The 16,126-nt window shown below is 37.8% G+C and overlaps 1 protein-coding gene across 3 annotated transcripts in view; it reads left to right on the top strand.

Annotated features, from left to right (window-relative positions):
* Pik3c2g (phosphatidylinositol-4-phosphate 3-kinase catalytic subunit type 2 gamma) overlaps positions 1-16,126 on the top strand; it is a 347,375-nt gene that overhangs the window by 47,780 nt on the left and 283,469 nt on the right. For all 3 annotated transcript variants that reach the window (XM_037204039.1, XM_037204040.1, XM_028872205.2), the window contains exon 6: positions 11,080-11,182. In XM_037204039.1, coding sequence (XP_037059934.1) covers positions 11,080-11,182 — 103 coding nt within the window. The remainder of the gene's footprint in view (positions 1-11,079; positions 11,183-16,126) is intronic.

Here is a 16,126-nt window from a genome sequence, read left to right as displayed (position 1 = left end):
AAGTCTACTGAAATGATGAGCTCCAGGTTCAGTGAGAGGCTCTGTCTCATAATTACTGTAGAGAGTGAGTCAGGAAGACATGCTAGCATAAGCCTCTGGCTCACACATATCTGCATGGTCAGCCAAACTTCCATACACATTGGCACATACAATTCACATAAAGAGAAATAAATTTTTCATGTAACATGCAGTAAGTTAATTATGAAATAAGAAATATTTTAAACCTTCATACTGACACTCCAATCCATCTGGAATATTCTATTAGATAAAATTGCAATGATAACAATAGCATCTGTCAGTAAATAGTAATCAATTGCTCTGTGTTGGCTAGACATTTACATCTTGTAACATATCTAGGAGATAGTTATTACAGTACCCACTACTTTATACATGGGAACCTTCAGTTTTTCTTTGAGGTCATACAGAGCTAGAATAAATGTAAATTCAAGCTGGTATTTGCTTAAACTCCTGTGACTTTTCACTGTAAAACACTTCAGTGGAATACAGGGAAGAAATAATAATAGTCCTTTGTGCTGAGGTCATAGGGAAAATACACACAATTTTGCAGGGGTTAGGGAGGGTAGAGACAGAGGGCCAGAGCTGCCCATTCCCAAAGCACTAAAAGTGACATGTACAAATGTTTGGTCAGAAAATTAAAATACACAGACGGCTCCCACACAATTCCACTATCTTCCTGGCCCCAGTGTGAGTATTCCCGTAACACTGGAAACTGACTGGCTGCAGGTCAGAGGGGAAGGCAGGTGACCAGCAAGAGCAGAAAGTGGTACACAGAAATGTCAATGGCCAACTTCTACTTAAAGAATGAACACCCAGGCAGGAGTCATGATGGACAGTCTCAATAGTCACAAAACATATAAAAGGTACCAATAATTTGTTTTTATAAATAACCATCAACAGACAAAAACAGGCTAAAGAATGTGAGTAATAATTCAAACAGACAAGGATACTGACAGAGTTTAATGTAAGAAACATGCAATTAAACAATCAAATGTTATTTTTTTTAATAAAAGTAATGTTAAAATACTGAGGAAGTTCAGTAAAATAATTGGCATCATTCAACAGTTGTTAAGATGTAAACAGAGACAGCATGAGCTGAAGGGAATTTGGTCAAAAGAGTGCATCAGAAGACTTTATAATGTCTTTAATCCGTTTAACAATTCTGCTTCTACAATTTACCTCGCGAAAGACCGTGTCTCATGTCTGTCAGGCTTGCCTCAAACTTGCTATGCTGCCCCTTTATCTTCTGATCTTCCTGCCTCTCCTTCCAAATTCTGGAAGTGTAGACATAAGCTGAGCCACTGCATTTCATTTACAAGGTGTTGATAGGACCTAGGGCTTTGTGCACACCAGGTAAGCACCTACCAACTGAGCGTTATCCTCAATCCTTTGCTTCTACACATACTTCTAAGGAAAATTCATAAATACACAAAAATCTTTGGCTATAATGATATTTGGTATAGCTTAGTATCCCACAGGTTAAAAAAGGAAAAACACACAATGCTAGGTGGTGGTGGCACACACCTTTAATCCCAGTACTCAGGAGGCTGAGCCAGGCAGATCTCTGTGAGTTCGAGGCCAGCCTTGTCTACAGAGCAAGAGCCAGGACAGGCACCAAAACCACACAGAAAAACCCTGTCTTGAAACTGCCCCCCCCCAAAAAAAATACCACACAAAACTGGAAAATAGCTAAATTTCCACATTACTCTAAATAAATACCATTTAGATCTTGAGATATAATTTAATGAAAATATGGCATTCACAAATGATTTTTAAAATAGTAATATGAAAGATTTAAATGCATGTGTTGTATTTTATAAAAGCAAAAATGATGCCTTGATTTACATTTTTCTTTAAAAAAGCATGAAATCTGTATTAGAATAGTTATAGCTGAAAAGACCTACAAAACATATGATAATTATTAATTTTTCTTTATGAACTTTCCATAGGACATTTAACATTTTTTTCTGGAATTTAAGGAAATAAATCTGTAAAAGAACTGCCTTATGTGGCAATGTAGCTAAAAAGGTACACTTTAAATCCCTGGATCCCAGCACAGTGGTGCTTGTTTATCAGCCCAGCATTCAAGAAGCAGAAACTTCATCATGTGTGGTGGTATTGTGTCCCTCAACATATTGTGCACCCTAATAAACTTATCTGGGGTCAGAGAACAGAACAGCCACTAGATACAGAGACCAGAAAATGGTGGCACACACACCTTTAATCATAGCATTCTGAAGGCAGAGACCCATCCAGATCTCTGTGAGTTCAAAGCCACACTGGAAATAGTCAGGCATGGTGACACATGCCTTTAATCCCAGGAAGTGATGGCAGAAAGCAGAAAGGTATATAAGGCATGAGGACCAGGAACTAGAGCCTTTTGAAGCTTTGTCTTTTAGCTGCAGTTCAGCTGAGATCCATTTGGATGAGAATTCATAGGCTTTCAGTCTGAGGAAACAAGATCAGCTGAGGAATTGACAAGGTGAGGTTGGATATGGCTTGTTCTGTGTTCTCTGATCTTTCGGCGTTCACCCCAATACCTGGCTCTGGATTTGTTTTTATAAATAAGACCTTTTAAGATTCATGCTATAATCATGAGTCTAGGCAAGGCTGAGACACACAGCAAGACTGTCCTAAACAAACAAAAACACTAAAAATAATTAGGAGGTTAGGAGATGCAGCTCAGTGGTTAAGAGTATACACTGGCTCTTACAGAAGACATGAGTTTGGTTCCCAGCACCCACACTGTTTGCCTCAAAGCTACTACTAGTAACTCCAGCTCTGGGATCTGATGCCCTCTTCTGGCCTCCACTGGCCTCCTCTTCTACTCTCATGTTTACATGCTCACACAGATACACACAGATACACATAATTCAGAATAAAACACTTATCAAAAGAATTAAGAGATGGGTATTGCTGACAATGATGTAAGTAGGAGTAAGATGAATATCATTGCAGCTGGAGAAGCAACATTTCACTGAATTACGAATACAAGGTAAGGAGACTGGTGCTGGGGCCCAGTGGCTAAGCGCACTGGCTGCCTTTGCAGAGGACCCACGTTCGGTTCACAGCACCAGCATGGCGACTCACATCTGTCTATAACTCTAAAACCAAGCACACTCTTCTGGCCTCCTTAGGCACCAGATGCGCGCGCGCGCGCGCGCGCGCGCGCACACACACACACACACACACACACACGGTGCACATAAATGCAAGTAGGAAAAATGTTCATATAGATTTAAAAAAATGTAAGTTGGGGGAGTGGTAACATGCATGAAAAATACTGTCTGAGAAGTAATGGTTGGGGAAAAGGCCAGACAACATGGTGGCTTGGATGCAAAGGATAGTCTGGATATTTGGAAGTGCATATGAGAAGTATCTAAGAGATTTTCATGAGCTGACAAGAAAGGACTAAGGGAATGGAAAATTAAAGGTGCAATAGACCACTGTGAACTCAAGGGCAGGAGGAAAAAGATGGGATACAGGAGACAGAACAGAATGTTGCACAGTTCTGAAGGAGAAACGTCTTCTCGGTGTGAAAGACTATTCCAGCAAATATGAACAAAAATACATGTTCATTAATAGCCATAAAGATAATTATGCCTTGGGGAAGCCAAAGCTCCTGCCAACTTGAGAAAGCTTAAGGAAAAGAGAAAGAAATATGAACATCCATAAACACACTACATTTCCTTCACGTGGCTAGAACTTTCATATTGTATTACTGTATTTTACCTGTCATTGCAAATTTCTGCTCACATCCATTTTTTTTTTAAATTTCAGGATAATGTACATAAATAAATTGTACAGGATAATGTACAAAATGTCATCAAAACAAACCTTCCCCATGATGGGAAACATGATTATTCCTTTGTGTTGACAAGGCAAGCTCTCCTCTGCTGATGTCAAATTTCTTAATCCCTTTAAAATGAGATTTTATATAATATGCTATGTTATGAATAGAAAGTAAATTCAAGAATTATAACAGAAACTTCTTCAGGTTTACCATAATCCCATACAAACTTCCTATAAAATATTCAGTACTATGAACCACGGAATAATGGAACCAGCAAATTAACAACTGAATGAAGCAGCAGTACAACTGAGAGACAGAAACCAGTGGGTTCATTCATAAAACATTAAACTCTTTCACCACCTTCTTGCCCCTCAGCCCCCAGTATAATAACCATGGAGAGAGGTCTCCTTGGTAACCCACATGGCCTCCAGCAGTCTGGCGCCTTCTGACTCACCAGTTGCAGCCTGAAGTCAGAAACATGAGTTTTACTTATCCTTGGGTGCAGGAGGAATATAGACACCTGGAGGTGGATGAGTCATTCCCTACTGACTGTGTTTGTCTTCCTTCTGGAGTAGCGACAACTATGCCTCCATTTTAACTTGACACTTCTCACACAAGTGTTTCCTCACATGATAGTCATAATATACCAAGAATGACACTACTGTGTAGTATTAGCTCTTCGTCTGGAGGCCAACAAACTACAAGTAATACAAGGGTTTCTTACCGTGAATCTGTTTTAAATTTTTCTCTCAAAGATCTGTGGTCTTACTTTTTTTTTTTTTTTTTTTTAAGACAGGGTTTCTCTGTGTAGCTTTGGACCCTGTCCTGGAACTCACTCTGTTGACCAGGCTGGCCTTGAACTCACAGAGATCCGCCTGCCTCTGCCTCCCAAGTGCTGGGATTAAAGGCATGTGCCACCACCACCCAGCTGTGGTCTTACTTTCTAATTAACTTAAAAATAATTCTCCACAGTTGTTACTGTGTGAAACAATAAAATTAGCTCTATTTATTCATTTATTTGTTCAGCTCTTGCTGAATAAATCATGACTGTTCTGTCAATAGGAAACCACCAGCAACGTCTATGAAGAAATTGAATATCCTTTTAAAAAAATTCTATGGTCAAGTTTATCTTAATTTGAATAAAACAACACAAACTTTGCTTATTGTTTAATTTACTTTACTGTTGTCAAGGAATGCTAGAACCCAGAGGATTAATTTTTTAATCTAAGAAAAGAAAATGAAATCCTATAGTAACTAGAAGCTTCATTTTGAAGAAGTCGTCTATCTTTACATTTGAATTAAGATGGCAGCATCTGTCTCTTCATTCACCATGAGCATTGATTAGATTGATAGCATTTTCCACCAGAGAGCCACTTTTCCCTCTCTTTATAGAAGATCTTGTATTCCTTTTGTTTTCATTTTTTAATTATGTGAATGTCTGTGTATCATGTGTGAATATGTGTACATGCATGAAGGTACCCTTGAAGGCCAAAAGAGAGCATCGGATCCCCTGGTGCTGGAGTTATGGAGGACTGTGAAGCCCCATGTGGGTGCTGGGCAGCGAACCTGGGTTTTCTGCAAGAGCAGCCGGTGTTATTAACTGCTGAGCCTTCTCCCAGTGCTGCAATCCTTTTCTCACAATAGGAAAATCCTATTTAAAAATTAAACCTTGATCATGCCTGTTGAGATCTTGGGAAGTTGAGGCTGAAGGATCAGGAGATATAGTTTATCTTCAGCTACATACCAAATTTAAGATCAGCTTGGGCTACATGAGACCCTGTGTCTAAATAAATAAATAAATAAATAAATAAATAATCATCTTATTTAGAATTTTAATATAATCTCGAAGACTTTCTCCTTATAAATACTTTCAGTTCCTCTTAGATAATTTGTATGAGTTAGACCATTAAACACTTAATTACAAAGTATAATTGCCTTCTATTCACAGAAAAAATTAAACTTGTAATCATCAGTGGGGAATAGACTAAGTCACACATAGTTTAGGCTAATACAGCATATTAACAGGCAGTAAGCATTGGGTTTTAGGCATCCTGGATGTGTATTTTTTTTTCTCAACAAAATTAAGGATTTTGTATAGCAAACAAATGAATTTTTTTTACATTTGAAGACTCTGTTATACATTTTGAACTTTCATTGAATACCCTTCATTTCTCAGAACCCAGGATTGTCATAGAATGTAAAGGAGCAGGTCACCACTGAGCCCTCTCAGACAGCTGAGAACATGTTTTGTTTCACACAGTAGGAAGATCTTGTGTTACTTTAGTTTTAAGTTCATTCTCAGGGTATTTACTAAAATTTTAAATCAATTGTAGTATCTATTCATAACAATTAGCTGACAACAAGAATAACATACAACAGACTTGCAATTGATTCCCAGTCAATCACTCAAACTCAACAATACAGGCTGCTTGGAGTTATTAATATGTGCTACATGTAAGGACCACAGCATACTCCAGATCAGGGATTTCAAAATATCTGAAATGGGAGTAGCGTTATTGAGGAACAGATACGATAAGGGAGCCACAAACCCATCGAAGGGCATTTGCAAAAAGACACAGGAAATGAACACTAAGTAGAGCTACACTAATTATACTTAGGCACATAACAGCCAGCATTTAGGTACCAAGTCACTTTTGTTCAAATCACTGTTTACCAAAGCTAATAATTATTAAATCTCTTACAATTAGTTGATGTTGAAATAGCCTGGTTCTCTGATTTTCTTAAAACAAATGGTTTGATAGAGAAAGTTGACATTCCATAGTAACGCAACCTTGGTAAATGTTGAATGTACTATTTTAGTCTTTGTTCTTGAAGGTTTTGAATTAGTAAGGTCTACAGAATGTTTCTCTTCTCTGGAGATTTGTTGGAGAAATAATGAAACCTTGAGATGGAATCAAATCTCTCTGCCTGATCTCCTGGGGTGGTAGCTATAATATTTTCCTGAGAAGAGCTTAGGGGAGGCCAGTATATATTTTTGCAGTGGACACAAATTGTTAGCATCACATACATGTTTATTGACTCTGTGTCATAGGTAACTCTACTTGCTTAGACTGCTTTCCTTAATTGTTAAGCTTAATTGCTTAACTTAATTGTTCTGACTGCATTAATAAAAAGCAAAGGTGTTGTGAATGAATTGTGATACAATATTTCTCCTAGATAAAAAACATTTTAATTGTATTTAGTTAATTTCATTTTAAGCTAAATACAGTTTTGTACTTTGTATTAAAAAAATAAAGCCACATTCACATGAATAATATGAAGGATAGTTGCTTTTTTATAGATGGATGTAATCAGAAAAGCAGGGCATTTGAGCGGACGAGCTGAAATCTATTTGGTCCACTCTCCCTACTGAGTAACAGCTGTTGGTATCAACTCATGCCTCCAGGGAAGTACTTCTGTTCCGATCCATGACTGCCCTTGCTGACTCGTGCTTGCCAGCCGGGGGTTTGGAAATGACAGTACCTGAGTAGCACTGGTTTGCAGAAACACCCACCATGTCACCAATTTTATCTGGTCCCTTTCAGCTGTGACAAAATTCCTGACAGGGGACCATTTAAGGAAGTTTAGGGTTTATTTAAGCTTACAGTTCAATGGGGCGTAGTCCGTCATGGAGAGGAATTCAGAGTGGCATGAGCATGAGGTCACAACTGCAGTCAGGACGCAGAAGGTGATGAATGCTGGCACTCAGTCAGCTCTCATCTTTTTATGCAGTCCAAGATACCAGCCCATGCAATGGTGACACCCACCCACATTTAGGAAGAGTTTTCCCACCTCAGCTAACCTAGGTTAGAAAGCTCCTCTGTCATGCCAGAGACTTGTCTCTTCAGTGATGATCCTAGATCCAATCAAGGTAACAATCAATATTAACAATCACATTACTATTTTAACATTTTGCTATATTCACCTTATATAAATTGCCTAATTAGAGGATATGTTAAAAGTTCAGCTAAATTGCTGAATCTTCCTGAAGAAATATTTCCCAAAGTTGTCAGTGGCCCTGGCTGTCAGTGTTCATAAAATAAAAGGGTAATAGTTTTTCCTGTATTATATTAATATTTCACAATATATTCATGGATGCTTCTTTTACATAGATGCTGGAAATTGACCTCAGATTGCTAGATGACCATTTTTCACTGAGTTGTATCCCAGTCCAGAAGTACTTTTAAATGTGAGGATAAACGTTTAGCTAGTATGGCTTAAGTAATCAGAGCACATTGGGTTGTTACTGAAGGAGGACTCCCATGAGTTTGAGAGCAGCTTGGTCTACCAATAGAGACTATGTTAATTAATTTTCTGTTGCCAAGACAAAATATGCTGACAAAGCATCTTAAGGAAGAAATGATTCATTTTGATTGATGTTTCCAGAAAAAAAGAGTCCATCATGGAAATGAAGGCATGGCAATAATCAGAGAAAGCATGGTGGTAGGAACAGAAAGATCCCATATCTGCCCCCACACAGAGCAGAGTGGGGAGGATAAGCTATAAAGCCTCAAAACCCACCCCCAGTGATATACTTCCTTCAGCAAGGATCCACTTCCTAAGGCTACCAAAACCTTCCTAGACAGGGCACTAACCAAGGACCAAGTGATCCAATAATCAAGCTTATGAGACATTTCTCATTCAAACTACCACACGGACCTTGTCTCAAAATAACCCAAATAAAATAATGCTTTGAACTTTGCTCTCCTATTATTCTGTGGTATATGTTTATTTAAAAAAAAGCACCCATGTAAATTTAGATATTTAAAGTGTACTCAGCGTAATGAGAATCAGTATCCACACTTGTACATTCACTAGAATCCTTTGCTCCCATAAGACATATATGAGCATTTGCATATAGTTTTGGTATCATGCTTATTATTCATTATTTACATAAATAAAGTGCCATAATTTTACTTTCAAATAACATGAGCTATTTGTGAGTAGGAAATAGGGGTAATTATGTACATGTATTTAACCTTTCATCTTGAACAGCATCTCTGTGCATAGCTGTTCCTAGGATGCTAAGTGGCAGGTAACTAGAGACAAGGATTCATTGGGAGAATAAATAAAAAGTTGCAGAACTCTTGATACACTAGCAGACATGAAGAATAAAAGAAGCATAAACTTTTATCTGTATCATAGAGCTTCAATTAATTAAAAACATAAAGTTTTATATATAATTATTAAGACATATGCCAAACAGTCATACTTAAAATCTAGATATCCAAGCTGACGTTGTGGTTTCTATGTCGACATTCTATGAGTTATGGCATTGTCCACTTGGCCTGTTCCTTTGGTGCTCAGACTCTTCCCTACAATGCCCACTTCTGTTGCCAACTATTCCTTTCTCTTTCTCTTGACACACTAACCTTCCTTCTTCTTTGATTTGTGGAATCCTCAAACAGAAATTGATTCTCTCTTCTTTCATTTATGCACTATGCTCTACATAGCACCTATGTGTTTATCTGCTCTTTAATGCTTCCTTCAGGCTTCTCTTTCATTTTCTCTAACACAAAAATAACATGTGGCCTAGTTTTTTAAGTCACAAAAAAATTGAAAAAGAAGTAATTGTAAAAATGCATTCATACATTTAAAAATATTTATCTTATCATTTATTTATGTGTATGTGTCCTTGTGTATGTATGTCTGACTGCATGCTGGTTGATGGTGGTGGAGGTCAGAGGGAGGGCCGAATCCCTGGATCTACAGTTATAATTTTTAATAACTAAGTCAGAGATATTGAAATTTACAGCTGTAATGAAGAATGTTAGAGCCCAGAGGATTAAAAATATATTTTTGTAAAAGAAAAGAAAAAGAAATCCTATAGTCACTAGAAGCCTCCCTTTGACAATGTCATCAATATTTACATCTAGTTAAAATTTTGCCTCTATCTCTGTTCTTCCTCAGCATTGACTGGAGATGGCGCTTTCCCCAGAGAGTACTCCTCTCTTTCCTGGCCTCTCTCAGTGCACATCACCTTTTCTCTTGTTTTTAATGTTTTCTTCACCCCTTTCTTTCATTTTTCTCCAGAATAGCAAGAACCAATAAAAGGTCACATGATTTAAAATTTACCTTACAAATCACAATAACGATTTGGAAAACACTTTAGTATTGTGTTCAATTCACATGTATTTGATATGCATGAAGTGTCATTTCAACATGTTGTCAAATTGTTAGTGATACAGCAGAAGTCCTTCATGTCACAGAAGAATCAATTCTTGTTTGATACGGCATGTTTTAAAATGAAAATTAATTTTGCCCATCATGTAATTTGTATTTGGAAAATAATTTGCAGGCAAAAATGCTGAGAAATGGAAAGAAACAAAGACAATACAAACACCTGAAATACAAAATGACTTTTTATATTTACTTTTCTTTTTTGGTGTATAATTTGTATTATATTATGTAACTATATGACTAATTTTTATCATATATTATATATTATAATTACATAATTTATAATAATAATTTAAACATATTAGACAAAATTTTCTTGTTAATCCTTTTATCTATATATTAATTTCTTAGCTCTAAGGAAGACTTTAATTCCAGGTAGTTTAAGTTTAATTGCCATACCTAATGTAATAGAACTTAATGTAATGTGTCTTGAAAGCCCATGCTGTTTCTATAACATCACTTTGGTTACTGTAAAAAATGGTCCCCACACAGACATCATGGTATCAATTAGCCCATCCCAAAGCATGGTGAAGTGGCTGGCTGAAACCAACTCTGAACACATGTAGAGTATCCTTTACTATAATTTAATATGCCCATTTCGCAAGTAATCATTTTCTTCTTCAGTACATTAAAAATTACAATACGTGCCGGGCGGTGGTGGCGCACGCCTTTAATCCCAGCACTCGGGAGGCAGAGGCAGGCAGATCTCTGTGAGTTTGAGGCCAGCCTGGTCTCCAAAGCGAGTTCCAGGAAAGGCGCAAAGCTACACAGAGAAACCCTGTCTCAAAAAACCAAAAAAAAAAAAAAAAAAATTACAATATGTTGTCATGTATAGCTAGAGGTGCATATCTTTTTTCGGTATTAATTTAACATAGTACACAAATGTATATATAATATATAAATATTCATATGAACACACGTATGGAGGAATACAATGCATGCATGTACTCACAATTTACCATTACCAAACTTTATTAGGCTAAGTTTTAAGAAAAAAAATGTCAATGAAGTCATTGAAGAAGCATGCCTTTACATAGTTTGGAGAATTTTGTGAAGATATAATTGTGTTTATCCTTTTTCTTCTTCAGGGATCACTGCTTAGGGAGTCACAAAGTATTTCAGAAAAATAAATCTGCTTTTCAACTTCATCTTCAGAAAAACAGGGGCATTCCAGGAAAGTTGTCTCGCAAGGTAAGACTTTTTGAATGTGGGTTTCAATTTGGCGCACTTGACACATTTAAGGAATATGTTCTACCTTGATGGCTTATTGCCAATTGGAATTACTTAGCTTAATGAGCAGGTGTTTATTTCTGTATAGTTATTAAAACATGATGAAATATTTTCATAAGATTCCTTGACAATCATGTGACATGACAATCTGTGACATGAAGACTGCAACAATAATGTGAACTTGTAACTGCAGCCTTCATGTGATGGACTGGAGATTTGTCACATGTACCACAAAATACATAAGTTGAAGACTTAACCTCCAAGGGTTAGGATTTAGAAGACAATGTCAAATGGTGCACACTTAGATTTAGAAGAGATCAGAAAGTAGGGTTCTTATTAAATCATTGCCCACACTGGAATACAGTGGAAGCAGATGTCTACAATTTAGGCCGTTGCCCCTCCCCCTTGAACTTAAACCTCTTGGCCTCTATAACAGTAAATGACTGCTATTTTAACACATTCAATCTATGGTATTTATTGTACTATTTGGCTATAGCACCATGGGATGACTACTCACTCAGTCTGACAACAAGGCAATTGGTTTCTTAAGAAAATAGTTTGTGAGAGATCTATTGAGGTCATCGTATGCATGCTTCCACATATCCACTTAGAAACAAAAGGAAGCACAAATATAAACAAGAGCCCACTGACAGCAGAAAAATAGCACAGTTCTTGTCCTGTTTGAAGACAAGAATTTATTTATGTCCTTGCCAATGTAGCTTAAGTCCAACCACTTTAATATTCATAACTGCATATGATAATCTGCCAAGAAAGAGATGAGTGTACTTTAATGATACAATTTCATGCTGTTAGATGTGAATTTTATTCCCTGTGTGATGTCTTGAGATACTTCAACCCCAAATTGCGCAGTGTGCATGAACTTTGCTAGTTTGTCAGATTTCATCTACAGAATCTTCCAATTACCTGCTTTAAGTAAAAATCCCAATGTCCTGTCATTTCCATTAGATAACAGATTTCTAGCATGTATTTTTTATATATATATATATATATATATATATAGTATGAGGTGTTTCATCATAAAAATAAATGTCAGATAGCACATCAGTTTGCATTATATCTATGTGGAATATAACATAATGAGGCCAAAAGAGAGTTGTTTAGGAATTTCTCCTGGATCTGGCTTTTGGCTCAGATGTTGTTGACAGTTCCAGGACTGTTCATCTGAAATCTAGGCAGAGTAATATCACAAAGTCCAACTGATATCTCAACACTAATAAGCTTATGATTCTTCAAATTGTCCTCAATGTTGCAGAAAAAGCTGAAATCGTGATATTTTATTGCCACATGGGAAGAAGAAGAAATATGTGACTCTAATTTACATGTTGATAAAGCAAATTTTGACTGGTGTAGTAGTTCACAAATCACTACTGCTTCAGTCTTGTATAAATTAAAGTACATAGGAGTTGGAGAGGTGGCTCGGTGGTTAAAAAATCTTGCTGCTTTTGCAGAGGACCTGAGTTCAATCCCCAGACCTCACATCTAGTGGCTGACAACTGCCCATAACTCCAGCCACAGGGGATCCAGTGCCCCCTTCTGGCCTCCACAAGCATTTGCACTCACATGCACATACTTAGGTGTAATCACACATGCATAAACTTAAGAACCAAAAATCATTAATCAGGCTGGGCCGTGGTAGTGCACGCCTTTAATCCCAGCACTTGGGAGGCAGAGGCAGGCAGATCTCTGTGAGTTTGAGGCCAGCCTGGACTACAGAGTGAGTTCCAGGAAAGGTGCAAAGCTACACAGAAAAACCTTGTCTCAAAAAACCAAAAAAAAAAAAAAAAATCGTTAATCAAAGATCTATCTTAAACTCATACAATTCTAATACACTGATATAATACACATAAAGCATGTTTTATATGAGACATTTATTTAAAAAGATTTAATATTCATAATTCAATTAATCAAATATTAACAGACAACATCCCATTGTAATTACCTCACATTTCAGAAATGGAACTGGTGATCTTAGGTTTGAGCCAAGCCATGAGATTTCAGAGCTTTTACACTATCCCTACCAACTTACATAGGAGAAAGTCTTTGATTTACAAACCACTCTAAGTTTAGACTTGAGATATTGAGATAAAGGATAACTGGTCAAAATTTTCATTTTATGTGTGTGCTTGTCAAAGCAGAGTCACTTGAGAACAGGGATCCTTCAATGAAGAAATGTCTCTATCAGATTGCCCTGTGAGCACATCTGTGGCTAGTTTTCGGGATGATGGTTGACAGCCGAGATCCTAGTCCACTGGTAGTGTCAGCCCTGACAGCGGGTCTGGAGTTATGTAAGAATGCAGACAGTGCACGCTGTGGGAAGAGAGCCAATAGCAGAGTTCCTCCGTGGCTTGCTCCAGCCTTGGCTTCTGTCCACGATGGACTGTAAAATGTAAGATAAGACAAACCTTTTCCCCTACAAGCTGCTTTTGGTCAGTGTTTCATCACAGTGACAGAAAAGCTAAGTAGGACACTGTGTATTTTCATTGACTTTATTTAGTTTTCCCGCAGCTACATGCACCCTGCCCAAAGCCTGTGTCACCATAGGGATTTACTGACAAACCCCGTTCTGTATCCATTAGGTTGAAGGCACTGACTGCAGCTCTCAAAGAATTAAATAGGTGAAGTGAGAGAAAAAACAGGTGATAAATGCTGTTGTCTCCTGATCATCTGTAATTAAAAGTGCCCAATAGTTAAGAGATTAATTAAATGCTTCACAAGTCTCATAATCAGTAAAAAGGGCAGTGGGGTTCGAATGAAAGCAGGATGGTTATTGGACTCATCTTGGAAGAAATGAAACCTGGGGCGACATCTTTGCCACGATGGGCATCGTTGCGTCCAGGCAGAGACACAGTGGGGGTAAGGTGCACAGTCGGCAGCTGCTGCTGTAAATTCCCATCTTCAGTATGAGAAGCAAGTCGTGGGGATAGCTGAGTCCACCACTCTTTTAAAGGTCCCATAGTAGCTTTACTTTTGGAGATTTACTTCCTGCAATAAACATCTCCAACACCTGGCTGATTCCAGCAGGATGGGAGAATGGTAAAAATGACATTTGTTTCCCTCGAAGTGGCGCTGTTGTTTAAAAACAGATAACAGATGGGCTTCTGTGTGTTCGAGGCCAGCCTGCTCTAGATGGAGAGTTCCTACTCATCCAACATATATGGTGAGCACCTGTTTTGATGAAAAGACAAAAATTAAAGGTTAAAATAATAAAAACAGATAACATGACTAAAGGCAAAGCTATGGCAAATCCTCCATTCTTCCAATGAGTATTCACTATGCCATTTCTGTGTAGAAGTCCCCATGCTCCTAAACAGAACAGTGAACAAAGCTGATGAGATGCCTACTCCATGGAAGTTAGGATACAGGCGAGTCAGCTGCCCCTGACTCCCAGTGACAACCACAGTAACCTTCACAGAGTATGAGAAAAGCACTCGGTGTCTCTGTCCCTCCAAAGCTGGTCTTAAAGGACATGTCCAGTATCACTTTGCAAAAGAAAATACATGACATTTTTATTTTAAATTAAGAGTGAACAACTAAGGAAGGGCACAATCAAGATCTAAACTGCAGAAATCACAATGCTATGGAGTAAGCAAGTCTGTGGTCTGGCAGTCCCTTTCAAGACTATGACTCCAGTGACCTAATGTCTCCTACTAAGACACACTTTTTAAAGGCTCCACCCCATGCCAAATAGCCCCTAACCTGGGGATCAAGCCTTCAGCATATGGACCTTTGAGAAACACTCAAGATCTAAACTCCACCAATCACAATATTTATCAAAATATCAACAATTTTGACATATTACAATTGTTGTTGTAAAGTTACAATACCCATTAATTATATTCTCAATGGCAAATCCTAAAAATGGCCAAAAATGAAATAGTGATTAACTGCATTAGTTATTTTTCTATTGCCCTGACAAAGCACCAGGACCACAGTAACTTACAAAACAAAACATTTAATTAGGGACTCACAGTTCCTGAGGGTTACAGTCAATGACCAACGTGGAAGGGAATGTGGCAGCAAGTGAGGCAGACATGCACAGTTCTGCTGTAGTAGTTGGGAGCTTAGCTTGCATCTGATCCACAAGCAGGAGGCAGAGAGAGTGCTAACTTGGAATGATATGGGGTTTTGAAACCTCAAAGCCCAGCCCCATCAAGTGAAACAACTCCTGCAATAAGACCACACCTCCTAATCCTACCCAAACAGATCCACCAACTGATGACCATGCATTTAAATACATGAGACTGGGGGGTGGGGAACCTCACTCAAATCACCATAGTTGCTGTCATAGTTAGTTTCAGCTCTCAACTTGACATAATCTAGAGTCAGCTGGGAAAAGGGAACCTCAGCTGAGGAACTCCTCCCATTAGATTAGACTCTGGGTATGTTTGTGGGGCTTTTTCTTGACTAGTAATTGATGTGGAAGAGTACTGCCCATTGTGGGCAGTATCATCCATGGAAAAGTGGGACTGGACTGTGGATGAAAAGTAGCAAGCCAGTAAGCAGCATTCCTCTGTGGTCTCTGCTTTAATTCCTGCCTCTTTGTTTCTGCCTTAAATTCCTGCCTGGCCCTCCTTCAGTGATGTAACCCATTAGCCAAATACGTTCTTTCCTCCCCAAGTTACTTTTGGCCATGGTTTTTAATCATATCAACTGAGAGCAAACCAGGATACAAGTTTAATACAAGTTTAACAAAGTTTTTCTTCTTGGAGACATATGGAATACTGATGAATTTAGTACAACTGGTACAGTTTATCAGCTTGAACTTCTTTATTATTTAAATTAGTATACATAAAATAATCAGCCCTTGTTTTTATAGTCTTCATAAACAGTGAATGTTCTTTCTTAATTCTGCTTTTAAAGTGATACCAAATTCTCTTTGATTTT

This window comes from Peromyscus leucopus, chromosome 3 (assembly GCF_004664715.2).
Source record: "Peromyscus leucopus breed LL Stock chromosome 3, UCI_PerLeu_2.1, whole genome shotgun sequence".
NCBI lineage: Eukaryota > Metazoa > Chordata > Mammalia > Rodentia > Cricetidae > Peromyscus > Peromyscus leucopus.
This window is presented reverse-complemented; position numbering and strand designations above follow the sequence as displayed.